This window comes from Sciurus vulgaris, assembly GCF_902686455.1.
Source record: "Sciurus vulgaris genome assembly, chromosome: 13".
NCBI lineage: Eukaryota > Metazoa > Chordata > Mammalia > Rodentia > Sciuridae > Sciurus > Sciurus vulgaris.
This window is the reverse complement of record NC_136474.1, coordinates 52725682-52746288: the sequence shown is the minus strand read 5'-3', so window position 1 is coordinate 52746288 and position 20607 is coordinate 52725682. Positions and strand designations below refer to the sequence as shown.

General features: G+C 37.4%; 1 protein-coding gene across 1 annotated transcript in view; it reads right to left on the bottom strand.

The window, feature by feature from the left end:
• The window catches only part of TAF4B (TATA-box binding protein associated factor 4b), a 144776-nt gene extending 124679 nt beyond the window's left edge, over positions 1-20097 (bottom strand). Inside the window, exon 1 of the mRNA XM_079109408.1 lies at positions 19113-20097. Within this exon, the coding sequence (XP_078965534.1) occupies positions 19113-19449 (337 nt within the window). The 5' untranslated portion in view covers positions 19450-20097. The remainder of the gene's footprint in view (positions 1-19112) is intronic.
• Positions 20098-20607: the final 510 nt, after the last annotated feature.

Genomic DNA, 20607 nt, shown 5'->3' with positions numbered 1-20607 from the left:
TCATTCAAGCTATTTAAAATATTAAAAATCTAAGCATTTGACAAAATACTCCTGAAGAAGGAAAAATGTTTTTTTCTGATATAAAACTATAAAGTAAATATAACAGCACACAACCACACAAGCTGACTAAAGGAACAGAATGTTAGAGTGCTTGCCTTGCAAGAACAAGGCCCTGGGTTCAATCCCTACACAGCAAAAAAAAAAAAAAAAAATAGGTGTATAAGGATATGTCATACAGGTTGAGTATCCCGAAATGCTCAGTGCCAGAAGTGTATCAGATTTTGTAATTTTTTTTTTTAGATTTTTGGAATATTTGCATAGACTTAACCAAGAGAACATCTCTTTCCTGAAAATCCAAAAGCCAATATGCTCCAAAATCCAAAACTTTTTCAACACTATCAGAGGCTCAACCTGTGTCAAATTTTCCTAGAAGGCTCTGTACATGATTGAGAACAAAAGTGACTATTCAATATATGGTTGATGAGTTGTCTCATGTAAAAGATGGAATTGGACACCTATTTTACATACATTCACTAAAACCCTGGCACCACTAAGGATACAAAGGTAAAAATACACAATTTAACTCTTAGACAATGGAAAATTATCATTTGAACTTGAGACAGGGGAAGACTTCTTAAAATAAGTAAAGTCTAACACATTTGACTACCTTAAAACTAATTTCAATTAGCAAAAGACACCATCAGAAAAAAAGGTAAGACACAAATGGGCATGGTAATGCACACCTGTAATCCCAGAAAGTTGGGAGGCTGAAGCAAGAAGATCCCAAGTTCCAGGTCACTCTCCTCAATTTAGTGAGACTCTGTCTCAAAATTTAAAAATTTAAAAATTAAAAAGGACTGGGGATGTAGCTCAGTGGTCGATCTCCCCTGCTTTTAGTCCTCAGTCCCACCAAAAAAACAAAAAATAAAAAAGATAAGACACAAAATGGAATACTGGGCACATAGGTGCAAATCTGTACTCCTAGCAGCTCGGGAGGCTAAGGCAGGAGGATCATGAATTCTAAGCCAGCCCCAGAAACGGAGAGGCCCTAAACTACTTAGTGAGACCCTGTCTCAAAATAAAATATTGAAAGGGTTTCAGAGGTGGTTCAGTGACTAAACACTGGGTCCAATCCCGGGTACCAAAAAAAAAAAAAAAAGACAGAAAATGGAATATATTCAAAGAACAGGTATTCAAAATGCACAAAGAAAAGAAAATGCCAATAACAGGCAAAGGTAAATAAAGACCCTGGTGAGATATCACTTTATATCTATTTAGATAGGTAAAATTTAATTAGTCCACCATCACTAAGTGTTAGAGATACACACCAACAGAAACACTATCAATCTTGTTTGGTGGTAGGTACAATTACTTTGATCAACTTTACATACATGACTACCAAATTGATTTTCATTTGCATATACTGTAACCCAGTATTTCTAACCTAAAAAAATTCTTGTCCATAATACAAGTAACAATAAATGTTGGTGAGGATGTGGTACATTCATACATTACTGGTGGGGCTACAAACTGGTGCAACCACTCTGGAAAGCAGTACGGAGATTCCTCAGAAAACCTGGAATGGAACCACCTTTTTACCCAGTTACCCCACTCCTCGGTAAACACCCAAAGGACTTAAAATCAGAATACTATAGTGACAAAATCACATCAATGTTAACAGCAGCTCCATTCACGATAGCTAAGCTATAGGACCAGCCTACTTGCCTTCAACAGATGAATGGATAAAGAAAATTTGGTATATATACACAATGGAATATTACTAAGTCATAAAGAAGAATGAAATGATGGTATTGTCTGATAAATGGATGGATCTAGAGACTATCATGCTACGTGAAATAAGCCAATCCCAAAAAACTAAAGGCCAAACGTTCTCTGATATGTGAAGGCTAACACACAATAAGAGGGCACGGGGAATAGAAGTTCGCTGGATTGGACAAAGGGGAATGAAGGGAAGAGAGAAGGGATGGGAATAGGAAAAACAGTAAAATGAATTGGACAGAACTTTCCTATGTTCATATATGAATTCAAGACCAGGAACTCCACATCATGTTTAACCACAAGAATGGGAAGTTATACTCCATGTATGTATAATATGTCAAAATATATTCCACAGACAGGCACCATGGCACACACATGTAATCCTAAAGGCTCAGGAGGTTAAGGCAAGGAAGATGGAGAGTTCAAAGCCAGTCTCAGCAACAGTGAGGTGCTAAGCAACTCAGTGAGACCCTGTCTCTACATAAAAATACAAAATAGGGCTGCGGATATGGCTCAGTGGTCACGAGTGCCCCAAATTCAATCCTTGGTACAAAAAAAAAAAAAAAAATTAATACACTCTACTATCATGTATATCTAAAAAGAATTTTTTAAAAAAGAAATTCTTGTCCATGTTAATAGGAGACTCAAACAAAATATTCAAAGCTGAAGTTCTACACTTCCACAATGGAAACATGAGGAGCTTCACAAACCTATTCCCAAAGAAAAAGTGTAACTGCTGAACACTATTTTAAAACAACCATTTAAGTCTTTGGAAATTTCCCTAAAGCATACAGAAAATGACTACACAATTATTAAAGAAGATCTACTAAAAATTCAGCAAGAATATTAAGAATTTGTAGCATCTATATTACGATCCACACTCCCTCTCTCTCCCTCCTTAGCTCAGGACAGAAACCCTACTCTAGGTTAGTTTAGCCAAGAACACAAATCTCCCTCTCACCTAAGATCCCAGTCAAATGCAAAGGGATCTTCCTGGGAGGAGCAGATTCCAACATTATCCATCTCCAACTACATAGTGAAGACATAAAATTTAAAAGAAGTACATCCAAGAAGTTTGTGGCTCCCTTCTTTGGCTCATAAAAAGAAGGTTCTATTTCAGGGATAGCCCAATTATAAATACTTGGGCACCCAGGACCCCAATTTTCAGGGTAGTTTCACCTGTGGGAGGGACTAGATGTCATATTTAATAGACAGACTTCACAGTAATCATCATAAAATGTTCAAAGGACTAAAAGGAACCACACTTGGAAAAAGTGATGATATCTCAAAGACTGTCACTAGAAGCCAGGAGCACAGGTGTTGCCTGTAGTACTACAGACTTAGAGGCAGGAGGATCACCCAGGCCCAGGAGTATAGTATCAAAGCTACATTGCACAAAGAAAATGAATTCAGATGGTAGCTTGTTTTCACAAGAACAAATGAAGAAAACCAGAATAGACAAGTAAGAAGGTGATATAGCAAATGTTAAATAGATCCTTGCTCTCTCCTCTCCACATTTTTTAAAGATATAAAATTACATAGGATAAACATAATAAAATATTGCTGGGTTTGTAATATATCTGAATGTAATATGTAGAGCAATAATAGTGCATGTGCACACACATACAGAGGTAACAGTGAAATAAACTATATAAAAGAAAGGTTTATCTCACTTTAATAGGCTATGATAAATGTGAAGTAGATTCCAAGATACCATAAGTCCTATTGTAGGACGAACTAAGATAAAATTCAGAAAAATATCTTATGCTCAAAATGAATGAGGCCCTGGGTTCAATGCCCAGCAACACACACACAAAAGGAAGGATCAGAGAAACAAGAAAGGAAACAGAAAACAAAAGTAAATGGCAGAATTAAGTCCAACTATACCAATAAATATAAATGAATGAAATAATCCAATCAAAAGATGAAAAATATATGGCTGGGATTTTAAAAATCTAAATATATTGATATCCCCCTTAAAGAAAAGGTTTTGGAAACCTAAAGAGTCTCTATAAGCCTATAGGGGGAAACTGCAATACCCCAGATCTGCATTGCTAGAGGTATATATACATGAACAACATGAAAAAACAAGGGAAGAAAATTATCCAAACAAATCTAGATTCTTTATTAAAAGAATCCAGTGACAGTATGGTAGAAGAAATGTCAGAAAAGGACTTCAGATTATACATGATTAAGATGATTTGTGAAGCAAACGAGGAGATAAGAGAGCAAATGCAGGCAATGAATGATCATAACGATAAGGAATTGAAAGCACAACTGCAAGAAGCAAAAGATCATTTCAACAAAGAGAGATTCTCAAAAAACAACAAAAAACAAAAATCCTTGAAATGAAGGAAACAACAAACCAAATTAAAAAATCAATGGAAAGTATCATCAAAAGACTAGACCACTTGGAAGACAGAACGTCAGACAATGAAGACAAAATATTTAATCTTGAAAATAAAGTTGCCCAAACAGAGGAGATAGTAAGAAATCATGAAGAGAATCTTCAAGAATTATGGGACATCATGAATAAGACCAAATGTAAGAATTATCAGGATTGAGGAAGGCACAGAGATACAAACCAAAAGAATGAACAACCTAGTCAATGAAATAATATCAGAAAATTTCCCAAGCCTGAAGAATGAAATGGAAAATTAAATACAAGAGGCTTACAGAACACCAAATGCACAAAATTATGACACATCCACACCAAGGCACATTATAATGAAAATGCCTAACATACAAAATAAAAATAGGATTCTGAAGACCGAGAGAGAAAAGCATCAGATTACATATAGGGGGAGACCAATACGGATAGCAGCCGACTTCTCAACCCAACTCTAAAAGCTAGAAGGGCCTGGAACAACATATTTCAAGCTCTGAAAGAACATGGTTGCCAACCAAGAATCCTACACCCAGCAAAACTAACCTTCAGATTTGAAGATGAAATAAAATCCTTCCATGACAAACAAAAGTTAAAAGAATTTACAAATAGAAAGCCTGTGCTACAGAATGTTCTCAGCAAAATATTCCATGAGGAGGAAATGAAAAACAACAATGTAGGTCAGCAAAGGGAGGAACTACCTAAAAGAAAAATCCATTCAAAGGAGAAACCAAGCCAAGTTAAAAACCAAAAATAAGCCCAAATGATTAGGAATACAAATCATATTTCAATAATAACCCTGAACGTTAAGGCCTAAACTCATCAATCAAAAGACATACACTGGCAGATTGGATTAAAAAGAAAGACCCAACAATATGCTTCCTTCAAAAGACTCATCTGATAGGAAAAGACATCCACAGACTAAAGGTGAAAGGATGGAAAAAACATACCATGCACACAGACTCAGTAAAAAAGCGGGAGTTTCCATCCTTATTTCACATTAAGCGGACTTCAAGACAAAGTTAGTCAGAAGGGATAAAGAAGGACATTTCATACTGCTTAAGGGAACCATAAATCAGGAAGACATAACGATAGTAAATATTTATGCCCCAAACAATGGTGCATCCATGTGCATCGAACAAATCCTTCTCAATGCCAGGAATCAAATAGACCACAACACAATAATTGTGGGTGACTTTAACGCACCGCTGTCACCACTAGATAGATCTTCCAAACAAAACCAAAGAAACCATAGAACTCAATACCACAATCAATAAACTAGACTTAATAGACATATATAGAATATTGCATCCATCAACAAGAGGATTCACTTTCTTCTCAGCAGCCCATGGAACCTTCTCGAAAATAGACCATATGTTATACCACAAAGCAGCTCTTAGGAAATGCAAAAAAATACAGATACTGCCTTGTGTTCTATCAGATCATAATGGAATGAAATTAGAAATCAATGACAAAATAAAAAACAGAAATTACTCCAACAACTGGAGACTAAATAATATGCTATTGAATGAAACATGGATAACAAAAAACATCAGGGAGGAGATAAAAAAATTCTTAGAGGTAAATGAGAATGATGATACAACATATCAAAATCTCTGGGACATTATGAAAGCAGTATTAAGAGGAAAATTCATTGCATGGAGTGCATTCAAGAAAAGAATAAACAGTCAACAACTAAATGACCTAACATTACAGCTCAAAGCCCTAGAAAAAGAAGAACAGAACAACACCAAAAGTAGTAGAAGACAGGAAATAATTAAAATCAGAGCAGAAATCAATGAAATTGAAACAAAAGAAACAATTCAAAAAATTGACAAAACAAGAAGTTGGTTCTTTGAAACAGGAAACAAAATAGACAAACCCTTAGCCACCCTAACAAAGAGGAGAGAAAAAACTCAAATTACTAAAATTTGCATGAAAAAGGAAATACTATGACAGACACCACTGAAATACAAAACATAATGAGAAGCTACTTTGAAAATCTATATTCCAACAAAATAGAAAATACCAAAGACATTGACAAATTTCTAGAGACATATGCTCCTCCCAAACTGAACCAGGAGGACATACACAATTTAAACAGATCAGTATCAAGCAATGAAATAGAAGGCGGCATCAAAAGCCTACCTTTCAAGTATAGGCCAGGACCAGATGGATTCTCAGCCAAGTTCTACAAGACCTTCAAAGAAGAACTCATTCCGATACGTATCAAAGTATTCGAGGAAACAGAAAAGGAGGGAACCCTACCAAAATCATTCTATGAAGCTAATATCACCCTCATACCCAAACCAGGAAAAGACACATCAAGGAAAGAAAATTTTAGACCAATATCCTTGATGAATACAGATGCAAAGATCCTTAACAAAATATTGGCAAACCATATCCAAAAACATACTAAGAAAAGGGTGCACCACGATCAAGTGCGTTCAACCCAGGAATGTAAGGTTGGTTCAACATCCATAAATCAATAAACATAATGCATCATGTCAATAGACTTAAGGATAAGAATCATATGATTATTTCAACTGATGCAGAAAAAGTGTTCAGCAAAATACAACACTCCTTCATGCTCAAAACACTAGAAAAAATAGGGATAGTAGGAACATAGCTCAGCATTGTAAAGGCTATTTAGGCTAAGTCCATGGCCAACATCATTCTTAATGGAGAAAAACTGAAAGCATTCCCTTTAAAAATGGGAACAACACAGGGATGCCCTCTTTCACCACTTCTATTCAACATCATACTTGAAATACTAGCCAGAGCAATTAGACTGACTAAAGAAATTAATCCTCTACAGGATTTAAAAAACTACTCTAGAAAACATCTAGATCTCATAAATGAATTCAGCAAAATAGCAGGTTATAAAATCAACACATATAAATCTGAAGCATTTTTATACATAAGCAATTAAACATCTGAAAGGAAAATGAGGGAAACTACTCCATTCACAATAGTCTTAAAAAAAAATAAAGAGGTAAAAGATCTCTACAGTGAAAACCACAAAACAACTAAGAAAGAAATTGAGGAAAACCTTTGAAGTTGGAAAGATCTCCCAGGTTCTTGGATAGGCAGAATTAATATTATCAAAATGGCCATACTTCCAAAGGCACTACACAGATTTAACACAATTCCAATTAAAATCCCTATGACATTTCTCATAGAAACAGTAAAAGCAATCATGAAATTCATCTGGAAGAACAAAAGACCCAGAATAGCCAAAGCAATCCTGGGCAGGAAGAGTGATGCAGGAGGTAGCACTATACCGGACCTTAAACTCTACTATAGGGCAATAGTAACAAAAATGGCTTTTTACTGACACCAGAATAAACAGGTAGATCAATGCTACAGGATAGAAGACACAGAGACATACCCACATAACTAGAGTAACCTCATACCAGACAAGGATGCCAAAAACTTACAATGGAGAAGACATAGCCTCTTCAACAAATGGTGGGAAAACTGGAAATCTATATGCAGTAAAATGAAATTAAGCCCCTATCTCTCCCCCTGTACAAAACTCAACTCAAAATGGATCAAGGATCTAGGAATTAAACCTGAGACCCTATACCAAACAGAAGAAAACGTAGGCCCAAATCTCCAACATGTCAGCTTAGGTCCAGATTTCCTTAACAAGAATCCCAAAGCACAAGAAATGAAAGCAGGAATCAATAAATGGGATAGATTCAAACTACAAAGTTTTTCTCAGCACAGGAAACAATCAACAATGTGAAAAGAGAGCCTACAGAGTGGGAGAAAATCTTTTCCACACACATTTCAGACAGAGCACTCATCTCCAAAGTTTATAAATAACTAAAAAACTTTACACTCAAGATACCAAGAACCCAATCAATAAACGGGCTAAGGAAATGGGCAGACACTTCACAGAAGAAGATATATAGGTGATCAACAAATATATGAAAAAGTGCTCATCATCCCTAGTAATTAGAGAAATGCAAATTAAAAGCACCCTAAGATTTCATCTAACTCCAATTAGAATAGCTATTACCAAGAACACAAGCAATAATAAGTGCTGGTGTGGATGTGGGGAAAAAGGTACACTCCTACATTGCTGGTGGAGTTGCAAATTCGAACAGCCATTCTGGAAAGCAGTATGGAGATTCCTCAGAAAACTTGGAATGGACCCACCATTTGACTCAGCTATCCCACTCCTCAGTTTATACCCAAAGGACTTAAAATCAGCATACTACAGTGATGCAGCCACATCAATGTTCACAGCAACTGATTCACAAAAGCTAAATTTTGGAACCAATCTAGATGTCCTTCAATTGCAAATGGATAAAGAAACTGTGAGATATATACACAATGGAATATTATTTAGCCATAAAGAAGAATAAAATTATGGCATTTTCTGGTAAATGGATGAAGCTGGAAAATATCATGCTAAGTGAAATAGGCCAAACCCAAAAAACAAAGGCTGAATGTTTTCTCTTATAAGTGCATGACAATATATAACGATGGCGGTGGTGGTGGGAAGAGAAGAATAAAGGAACTTTGGATGGTGTAGAGGAAAAAGGGGATGGAAAAACAGTAGAATGAAACAATATTACCCTATATATATGTATGATTACAAGTTGGCGTGATATACATCGTGTACAACCATAGAAATGAGAAGTTGTACCCCATTTGTGTACAATGTATCAAAATGTGTCTGCAAAAATAAAAAATATTTTAATAAAAAAAGTCACTGTTGATTTTTTTTCACAGTTTTTTCTAATGATAAAGGGCCCAATAAATCAAGAACCTGTACCATTTTAAACTTATATGCACCAAACTACATAACCTAAACATTGAAGAAAAAACTAATTAAAATAAAGGGAAAATAAATTTCTTATAGATGTAATACCCCACCTTTAGTAAAGGATGATAGAAGATCAGGGCTGAGGATGTAGCTCAGCAGCAGAGTGCATGCCTAGCATGCACAAGCCCTGAGTTCAACCCACAACACTGCCAAAAAACAAAACAAAAGAATCACAAAACTAGGCAAAAGATCAACAAGGACATCAAAGTCTTAAGAAGCACTGTAAACAAACTAAACCTAACACAAATGTATATTATACAGCACCCAACAACAGGATTTTTTAAGTATAAACAGAATACTCTGCAAGATAGAGTACTCATACTAAGACATAAAACAAGCCTCTATAAAGTTAAAAGGATTGAAATCATAAAATGTATTGTTTCTAACTGTAATGAAATAAAATTATAAATTAGTAACAGGAAAATAAGTGAAGGAACTCACAAATATGTGGATAATAATAAACAGTACACTCCTATGTAACCAAGGGGTCAGTGAAGAAATCACACATACAGACAAAAAGGAAAATACTTTGAGACAAATGAAAATGAAGCCACAACATTCCAAAACTTATGGGATAAAGTTAATGCAGTGTTTACAGGAAAATTTATAGTTACAAATGCCTATCTTAAAAAGAAAAAAATCTAAGTCAGTAACAATCTTCTGTCTTTAGACTCTGGACAAAGGAGGGCAAAATAAAAACAAAAGCAAGCAGAAGAAAAAATTATAAAGATAGAGCAGAGGTAAATAAAATGTACAATAGAAAAACAATTGAGAAAAATTAATTGAACCAAAACTTGGCTCTTTGGAAAGATCAACAAAAATGACAAACTTGAATTGACTAGGAAAAAAAGAAAACTCTAAAACCACTCAAATCACGAATAAAAGGGCATTGCTGATAAATTGATAGAAATAAGGAATATAGTATAAGGGAGACTATGAACATTTGTCAGCCAATAAATTAGAGAATTTCAATGAAACAGACAAATTCTTGGAAGCATACAAACTACTGAAACTGACTCAAGAAGAAATAGTGTGAAGAGACCTCTAAAAAATGAAGATATAGAATCAAAAAAGTATCCACAAGAAAAGTCCAGGCCCAAATGGCTTCATTGGTAAAGTCTACCAAACATTCAAATAAAAATTAATGTGAATCCTTCACAAACTCTTTTTTTTAAAAATCATTGTTCACCTCATTCTCTAAGGAGAACTATAGACCAACATCCCTTATAAACACAGATGCAAAATCCTCAATCAAGTACTAACAAACCGAATGCAACAACATATCAAAAACATTACACACCAAAACCAGGAGACATTTAATCTTGGAAATGCAGGGTTGGTTTAGCTTCTAAACATTGAATAAAATGTCATATCAATTAAAAAAAAAAAAAAAGGACAAAAACCAAATGACCATCTCAAAAGAGTAAGCATTTGATAAAATTCAACACCTTTTTTTTTTCCACATTTAGGCACAACCTGCCAATCTCTTTATTGGAAACAATAAAATGTGGCGTGTTACCGGGCCATTACCATGTGCTGGCGACAATGCTCTGCACTAATGGGCACTGTTCTTTCGTTCCTGGCTCCCAGCCATTTTCAGGCGCTTTTGCCCTCTACTTTTCACAGATGACAAAATCGAGGCTCAAGACGCACTAAATCTGCTCAGGCACAGCCCGGTGAGCGGCTGAGGCTGGATTTCTGGGCTCTGAGCCCGGATGTGCCTGGCTCCTTAGGTGCCCACGATGGGCGAATTCACTCCGCATTCTGCGCCACTCGCTGTTGGCCCAGGGTGATGGCCAATCTCCCCGTTGCTATTATTCCATTCTGTTTGCACAGAAGCATCAGTGACACCAGTAAGAATGTGACCTCAGGGCCTACCCAGACCCCAGTAAGCACAGAGATCTTTAGGTAGCCAGTACCTGCGTTTATCAGGTGTTTCTTAAACAGGTGGCACCTCAGGAGGCCAGGAATTGTTTTTTGTTTGTTTGTTTGTTTTTGTACTTGGGATTGAACCCAGTGGCACTTTATCACTGAGCCCTTTTAATTTTTTTTTATTCTGAGACCAAGTCTCAATAAGTTGCTGAGGTCTTGAACTTTTTTTTAAATTTATTTTTATTGTAAACAAATGGGATACATGTTGTTTCTGTTTGTACATGGAGTAACAGCATACCATTTGCGTAATCATACCTTTACATAGGGTAATGATGTTTGATTCATTCTGTTATTTTTTCCTTCCCCCCCACCCCTCCCACCCCTCTTTTCCCTCCATACAGTCCCTCCTTCCTCCATTCTTGCCCCCCTCCCACCCCCTCCCACCCCCCATTATGTGTCATCATCCACTTATCAGTGAGATCATTCGTCCTTTGGTATTTTGAGATTGGCTTATCTCACTTACCATGATATTCTCCAATTTCATCCATTTGCCTGCAAATGCCATAGTTTTATTATTCTTTATAGCTGAGTAATATTCCATTGTATATGTATACCACAGTTTCTTTATCCATTCATCAATTGAAGGACATCTAGGTTGGTTCCACAATCTGGCTATTGTGAACTGAGCAGCTATGAACATTGATGTGGCTGTTATTCAACACCTCTTTCTTTCAGATAAAAACACTCAACGAAAGAGAAGGAAATTTCCTCAACCTGATAAAGAAGGTCTACAAAAGAATCATATCTAGCATCATACTTAGGGTGAAAGATTGAATGCTTTCCTCCTATAATCTGGAAAAAAATGAGGAATGGAGACAAGGATGCTTACAATCTCTCTTTCTGTTCAACATTATATTGAGAGGTCTAACCTAGACAATTAGGCAAAAAAATAAAATCAAAGGCATCCAGATCATAAAAGTAGTAAGACTATTTATAGATGACATGATCTCATACATAGAAAATTCTAAGAATCCTCTAAAAAAGAACAAGTTTTGCAAGGTAGAAGGATGTAAGATCAATATGTAAAAATCCACTATTTATATATCCTTGCAGTGAACAAATGTAAATGATATTAACAATTTCACTTACAATAGCATGTTATAGTTTAGATGTGGTGCCCCCCCACAACAGTTCATGTGTAAGACAAAGCAAGAAGGTTCATAGGAGAAATGATTACATTGTGAGAGTTTTAACCCAATAAGGGAATTAATCCTGATAGGGATTAACTGAGTGGTAACTGGAGGCAGGTAGAGTGTGGCTGGAGGAGGTGGGAAATGGGCGTGGATTGGAGGTCCCTACTTGTATCTGGCCAGTGGAGTCTCTCTCTGCCTCCTGATCATCCCATAAGTCACTTCTGTCTGCCACACTCTTCCGCCATGATGTCCTGCCTCACCTCAAGCCCTGAAGAATGGAGCCAGCTATCTATGGACGGGAACCTCTGAAACCATGAGCCCCTAAATAAACATTTTCTCCTCTACAATAGTGCTGGCCAAGGGTCATTTAGTCTCAGTGCTAGAAAAAGCTGACTAAAACAGCATCAAAAATAATACAATTGAAAAACAAATCTAACAAAATAAATACAAAACTCTAAAAACTAGAAAATGTTCTTGAAAGAAATTAAAGACCTAAATAAATGGAAAGCCACCCCAATGTCTGTGGATTGGGAAACTTAAAACCCTCCTCACAGAATTGTCAAAGGAATCAAATGAGACAATATATGAGAAGATTTTTTTTAATTTTAAAGTTATTTGTAGTAGTCATTAATGCCAAAAGGTAACTAATTCAAACTTTTCTTCAACTAACTACTAAGAAGTAATATTAGAATAATTGTACAGATTATGATACTATTGAATTTTTTTAAAAAATCAGTTCATCTGAACTTTGAATCTCCTACAGTTTTAACCAAATATGTATCACAAAGTACCAATTCGAATTAACAACAACAACCTAGCAAAAAGCACTATACAAAGAGAAAACTAGTAACCAAATCTCTTTGATTCCAACCCTGATAAATATCTGAGATTCACTTTTTCAAATCACAAAAGAATGGCTAGCTCTGCTTATTTATTCTATGGGCATGTTGAAAGAAAATAATCAAATATTATGTTACAGCACCTTTCTTCTACAAATATTAAGATATTTAAGTGTTAAATGATCCAATATCCACTCTCTACTTGGTACATAATTTAACATTCTCTACTTTTGTGACCTGTGGACTACTATGTCCCCAAATGCCAATACTGTGGCAAAGTGATCTGGATGGAGTTTCTCTGGCGTCTCCACATTTTCAGCATTTGTAAATACTGCCTCTGAAAGGAAAGCAGACCCATACAAATCTGAGATCCAGGAAAACTAATTCATCTGCTCCAATTCAATTCCTATACAAAATGTCTGACTGATGACCCTCCAGTTTCTTCTCAAATATGTCCAGAGTTAGGAAGATGAGGATATATGTCACACTCACAAACATGTCAGGATACAAAACCCTTTCTTAATATGACACAAAATGTGCCTCTCATTAATATGCATAGATGTGAGGGTCCCTTCTGAAATCCAAAGTAGACGACTTTCATTTCCACAAATACTTACATGTGGCTAACATATTCTTAAGTTGTTTTGTTCCTCAGGGACCATGGACCCAATTCCTTTAATTCTTTACATGTCATAGTTTCCCTTATTGGGCTTAAAGTCACTTAAATTTCCTTTTCACTCATTTTATGAATTTAGTAAATGAAAGAGAAAATTAATTCAATAAGTTTTAATCTTAGATTGCTATTAGTTATAATACATTTCCTTATCCTTCATTTACACAGTTGTTTTACCAAAGCAGAGCTTTTATTTATCTCCATTAAATTTCATCTTTTAAAAGGAGACTAAGAAAAAGCTGGGCATGGGGGCCCCTACCTGTAATCCTAGCAACTCTGAAGCTTTGACAGGAAGATTGCAAATGAGAGGCCAGCCTCAAAAATTTAGAGAGGCAGGCTGGGGAGATAGCTCAGTTGGTATAGTGCTTGCTTTGCAAGCACAAGGCCCTGGGTTCGATCCCCAGCACCACAAAAAAAAAAAAAAAAAAAAAATTTTTTTAGAGAGGCTCTAAGCAACTTAGTGAAACCCTGTCTCAAAAAACATAAAAGGCTGGGGATGTGGTTCAGTGGTAAAGCACCTGCGGGTTCAATTTCCAGTACCAAAAAAAAAGTAAACTAATCAGATGTCAGGTGATTTCTACCTCTTTCTGTTTCCATATTTGTTACTGGTGCTTTATTTTACAAAAATCAGATTGTTGAAGAAAAAGTAAGCCTAGAGTATCTATGGAAATTCAGGAAATCTGTTTTCCAGGAGAGAAAATTGGGCCTACCTTATTTACTACTTTATCCATGGTACTTAGCATAGAACCAACTTAGCATCTAGTTAGTGCTGAAATGTATTAGTAAATAAATTCACTAAAGCCTTTAAAGTATTCATGATTCCTTGACTTAGAATTTCCAATTTTTCTTATCTGTCTCAACAAAGACACATATCACAACCTAAATACAAAATATGCCTTTGTTTTTCTAACAACAACAAAAAAAAGCAACCTAAACAGACAATAGGGTAATAATAATGGATTGTGCAGCCATTCAAAATTAAACTTTTGAGTTTATAACAAAATTGTCGCTATGCAATGGCAAGCAAAAATGAGGCTATAAGGATGGCATCATAGAATTCCAATTATGTAAAACAAGAAAAGGAATACATACCTTTTTCCGAAAGAGACTAAAAGCTTTTGAAAATGAAAAGTTATATATCATGATTACGATGGTGGCTACACCTTTATCAAATTTTTCAACACCCACTGTAAATGGGTTCCTTTATTTTTTTTTAATAACAAAAAACTATACCTCAATAAAGCTGACATTTAAAAAAACGGAGATTAAAAAACAGACTCAAAGTATTTTGGAGGGCAATTTTCTGTAACTTTTCTCTTTTCCAAATTTCATACAACAAAAGTAAATTTCTAATGCCCCCCCCATCCAAAATGGGGTGGGTAGACATTGAGATTATTTAAAGAGATTTTTTTAGACTGTTGAGAATTTGGTGGATGCTAATAGACAAACAGCAACCTCAGTGTACCCAGAACCAATGCTACATAGGGCCTTGAGATATTCAGAACATTCCTAATATACTTGTGTTCTTCATAATTCTGTGACATGCAAGTCCTGCATGTCACATGGATTTTACTTAATCCTTCTGGTACTTCTAGGAAGAAGTTATGAGTCTCATTTTAGAAGTAAGAAGCTGATGTGAAAAATGAGGTTAATAAACTTGTCCAAGATTACAAAACTATTAAGTGGTGGAACTAGGATTCAAACCCCTGTCTGTTCACTCCAAGGGCAATGTTCTGTCCTTTATTGTACACTCTTTTACTTTTCACAAAAGTCTACTCTCTCAAACTCCAACACCACCTACTCTTTATTCTGTGGCCTTAGACTGGATCTTCTAGGCTACTAAATATTATATGCCTAGTTGACTTCAAGCTAAGAGCCTTCTTAGGCACAATTAGTTATTCAATAAGTAACAAATCCATATCATAGTCTTATTGCCCAGACCTATTTCTCTATAAAGTCTTCATTCACCCACCCAGTTATAAGGATTATCTACTTTTATGATTAAATCTTAATATGATTTTTTAAATTCCGTGGGTAGCTTTTTTTTTTTTAATTTAACATTAACATTGTTGATTATGTATTTAAACATTTTGGGAGTAAAATTGGTAATACCCGTTGTAATATTGGCATTTTAACCAATGATTCCATTTGTAGTAATTTATCATATAAAAACACATGTACAATATTGCACAGAAGCATACAAAGGTATTTATTATAGCATCATTTGCAGTCACAGAAAGTACACACAATATCAATGCCTATGAATAGGGAAGTAGTCAAAAAACAATGGCATATCAGTACAGAGGTCTACTCCTATGCAGTTGGAAAAAATAAGAAATATTTACAAATACTAACACGAAAAAAGTATAATAAAATTGTTAATATTCTAATGACATGGGGATTACATTTCAGTAATTTAAAAAAACATGAACAAATACTGCTTTTAAGTAGAAAAAGCTAAGAAATCAAAACTCAACACACTGATAAGCATGATGCCCCTCAGCATCCTAGGGGGTCTAGCCCTATTGCTCCCTACTCCCTCCGTGTACATTCACATTCAAATACTTAGGTGTCTTTTCTATGCCAAGCGACTTTACTAGAGCCTAGAAATAATAAAGTGATATGGAGTTCTTGCTCTGAGGAATTTATAATCAAAAAGGGAAGTAATAATGTTAATAATAAACTAGATATTTTAATAAAATAAACTAGCTGGGTGAGTGGGACAATCCTATAATTCCAGGCTGAGGCAGGAGGAACACAAGTTTGACACTATCCTCAGCAACTTAGGCCCTAAGCAACTTAATAAGACCCTGTCTCAAAATAAAAAAAGTTTGGGGATAGAGCTCAGGGGTTAAGCAACCCTGGGTTCAATCCCCAATACCAAAAAATAGTAATAATAATAATAAATAACATTATGCTCTTGAAAGTACAGCATCTGAGTAGGAAAACCTAGGACAACCTAAAGAACTGCCAGCACTTTCTCCTGAGGGGATGACAATCATAGAAAAAATAATGCCAATGACAATGTCGCTATAAGATGACTCCACAGCCTTTGGAGTCTATACAGGGGATGGCTATGCTAAGCACCCAGATTTCAACCAGGCCCAGCAGCACCAGGCCAACTATGGAGTTGATGATCCTATAGGCTACATCACTTTGATAAAGCTAAAGCAGAAACAGCTCATTCAGCTTATTCAGGAATCTGAGAAAGAAGATGCAAATTCTATGCCCCACCTCAGCATGAAAACAACCTCAACTGCTTCACAAGTAACTTTCACAAACAATAATGACAGTCATGCTGAATTTACCAGTTTATGACCTAAAAGAAGTAATTAAGCCTTTGTTCATCTCTTTCACACAATTTGCAGAAGAGATACAGAATACCAAAAAGAGAAAGGGCAACAGCTGGGCCTAAAATTCCACATGCTACAAAACAGACTGAAGATGTTACCAAAACTCTTTCATTTCCTGACAATGCCCCCCCCACACGCACACACATAACACACTTTATTTCCAGCCCCTGCTCCCTGGAAAAATCTGTGATGCATATGTGTATTTTTTATAACCAGTTCTGCTCAGAGGAAATGAATAAGAAATCAAATGCTTAAAGTATTCATTATCTTGGAAAATTAAGAACTGACATATCCTCGAGAAATCAATTGCTAATCCCCAGCACAGAAGAGAAATGGTGCAGGATTCATAACCTAAAGATACTTTAATCAGCATTTCCATTTAATTTTTCAACTATTGGCTCTTAAGCCACACATCAGTAGAAATTCCCAAAAGCAGTTCTTTAAAGTACCTTCCAACCTCTTCTGTAGCTCATAATTCCTAAGGACAAACTGTCTCCTCTCTTGTAGGGGGTTTTTCTATAGTTAATAAGGAATTTTAGTAGTATGATATGAATATACTTAAACTGTGGACTTAGTTTGCTGCTACTCAAGCAAGTTTCAGTTTTAGTTTCTTGATGTATAAAACAAAAGATTAGCCGCTAATATTCTGACTCATCTTCAGCACTTATACTCAATGAGGCATATTTTACAAAAATGTGGTTAAGTATAATATTGCAAAAAGAGTAGAGTTAAACAGATCTGGATTCGAATCCCCTATTATAAATTGCCTGGTATTGGGCAAATTACTTTACTACTTACCTAGTACAGTCAATAAATTAAAAAAAAAAAAAAAAAAAAGATTTAAATTGCCTAGCACTGTGATCCCTCAGTAAGTGATTTGTACTAACTCATCAGAAAGTTTTCACTCTTGACAGTTTTTCTACTTAACACTTTTTTTCTGACCGTTTCTAAACAAATTTCAGTGACTAGATAGGAATTTATATTTTAACAAATTAGGGGAAAATTTCATTCAAACACATTCGTGACTACTTTAAGAGTAGATGAAGGATGACAATTTAGAACTGGCAAATAATGTATCCAGTGCTGCACACAGTCTTACTAAATGTAGGGACCTTGTGTACTATACAAAAGGAAAAATAACATTTCATTAAATGTGAAGAACACAATCTGCCTATGATGTTCTTGACCAAATACAGCAAAGTAGCTGGAAAAAAAAAAAAAAAAGTCACTGTCCTTTTGCCACAGGATGCTAAAGAAATCTTTTGAATCAATGTTTCCACTTCTTTACCATCTAAATCAAGGTTATGAAAGGTTCTCTGGGCTAAGGAGTTTTCTAGAGCTACCAGGTCAGAGATCCAATTTTTGCTAAGCAAAATTAATAGAAGATAAATTCCAGGAAACTTTGGGTTGAGGAAAGACAGAAGGTAGAACACTGGAATTTTACTCAGCACATTTACAATGTAAATTATCACAAAGCAAAACCTTTGAGTAAATCTTGAAAAACAGCCTGACAGAGTAATAAGCCATGGGATAAAAAGCAAAGCCTCATTAACAGCATTCGCACATCCCTTCAAACATAACAATCGCATATCTCTGATCTATTTGTCAACTCTGGAGCTTGTTCCCTAGGAGAGGAATTCTTCTAACCCAAAGTTACAATCCTTACATATCTGAAGACTGTACAGGAAGCAGCATTTGTTTCTGGTACCAGAAAGCTATAAACTTATTCTGGCTTGCTTAAATTTAAAATTCTATTTCAGGCATACACACAAGAACTTTTAAAAAGACTTTTTTTTACATCATCATCTAAACGTGTGAAAATATAAACTGATCTTTTCTTCCCGTGAAAATTAACTTCAGTCATCCCTAACCCCCCTACCTAGGCACCAGTGCCTCAAGAGCCCTCCTGACAGTTTTGACAGTGTCACCTGGAGATTCTCTCCTTAAACATAAAATACTGTAATGACACAAAAAGGTTCTATTAATTGTAAAGCCAAATCACTGCCCAAAAGGCTGCTTCCTGTACACTCACTGCAAAGTCAAGATTATGAAAGGTTCTCTTGGTTCAGAGTTTTTTACAGCTTTACCAGCAGGAAGGAGCAAACCGGCGCTGCGACGATTCCCGTATCACCGCAGGCAGGACCCATGGGTAAGGCTAGAAGGGGTGATCAACATACCTGGAGGAAGCTGCAAATTGGCAGGCAACTGGATTGTAGTGGTGCTGGGGGCTTTCACGGTGACGATCTGAGGAGCAGGCAGCCTAGGGCCGCTGAGTTTAGGAACAGTACTGACAGGAGCCACTTTGGTCACCAGGGTCCCCACGGGGGACCGCTGGGGCTGGGACGCCGTGGACTCCACGCAGACACTGACAGGAGCCTTAGTCACGGCGCCCAGGGCCACCGGGGTGCTCTCCACACGGACAGGCAGAGCCCCAGCAGGGGCCATGGTCACGGTCCCCGAGGCGCCCCCAACAGCAGGAGCGGCGCCGGCGGGTTCGCTGAGGCCGGCGGGCATCCCCCCGGGGGATCAGCGGCAGCTGCTGCGCTGCCGTTCCGGGAGCTGAGGTGAGGAGAGGTTTGACAAGCGGCAGCCGACTCCAGTGCAGTTCTGGCTCCACAGCATCGCTGGGGAAAGGCTCAGGGGCCGCGGCAGAGAAGTCGGGGGCGGGGGCGGGCTAGGCAGCAGTACCCGAGCGCCCCGGACCTGCCTCCGATCCGCGCGAGCCGGGGCCGCCCGGGGCAGCAACACCCGCTCCGGCGCTCGCCGCTTCCTCAGCGGCACTCACACGTGCGCCGGCTCAGCCCGGCGCCTCAGCCTCCGATCCAGCTGCAGCTGAGCCCGGACGCACAGCTCCCGGAAGGGCGTCACTTGGGCTCCCACTTCCGAGCCTAACTGTGCGGTTGTTCCCCCGCCAGAAACTTCAAAACTACAGACCCAGAGCAGCACCGAAGCCCCCTAGGCGCGCTCCGGACGGCCGGGCTGCGCGGCCACGCCAGCCATGTTTATATAGCCACGCGGAGACCTCGCGCAGGCGCCCAGGCCGCCGCCGACACCCCGGGTTTCCCCGGAATCCGGCCGCCTGATTGGCCACGGGGCGGAATCGCGCTCGTGACGTCATGAGGGACGGCTCCAGAGGGCGTTAGAATCTTCCCCGGCACCGGGAGGAAGCAGGGGCAGGTTGCCAACAGCCTGTCACGTGCGAGGGGCAAACTGCGGCATCCGCGGTCCTCTCCTTGGTATCCGTGTGGGATTGTGTTTTCAAGAAGCCTGAACTAGACTTTCCGCCACGGTTTTTAAGGGAGAAATGTAGAGGACTGATTTGGGAAGTGTAATACATTAAGAACTCCGTCGCACTTCTTCAGGGTTTTTCCTGCGGCTTCACGCAAAAGCGTCGCTAAAATTAACATCACGGTTGACATTGTGAAAAGTAGAACAATGTATAATTTTATCGTCTGCAAAACGTGCTTATTTTCATATCGTTTTAGTGAACTACCTAAAATCTAAAATGAAAATTTTTGTTTCTTCCTCCCTGCTGCTTTATACATGTCTTATCACCTCTAAACTTATTTAAATTGTCTCCTGAGAAACTGTCAGCGTCTTTTGACACATATCCCCAAATTCTAAGATCTTGAGTCCCATCAATTGAATAGTGTTCCTTGAATGAACCAGTAC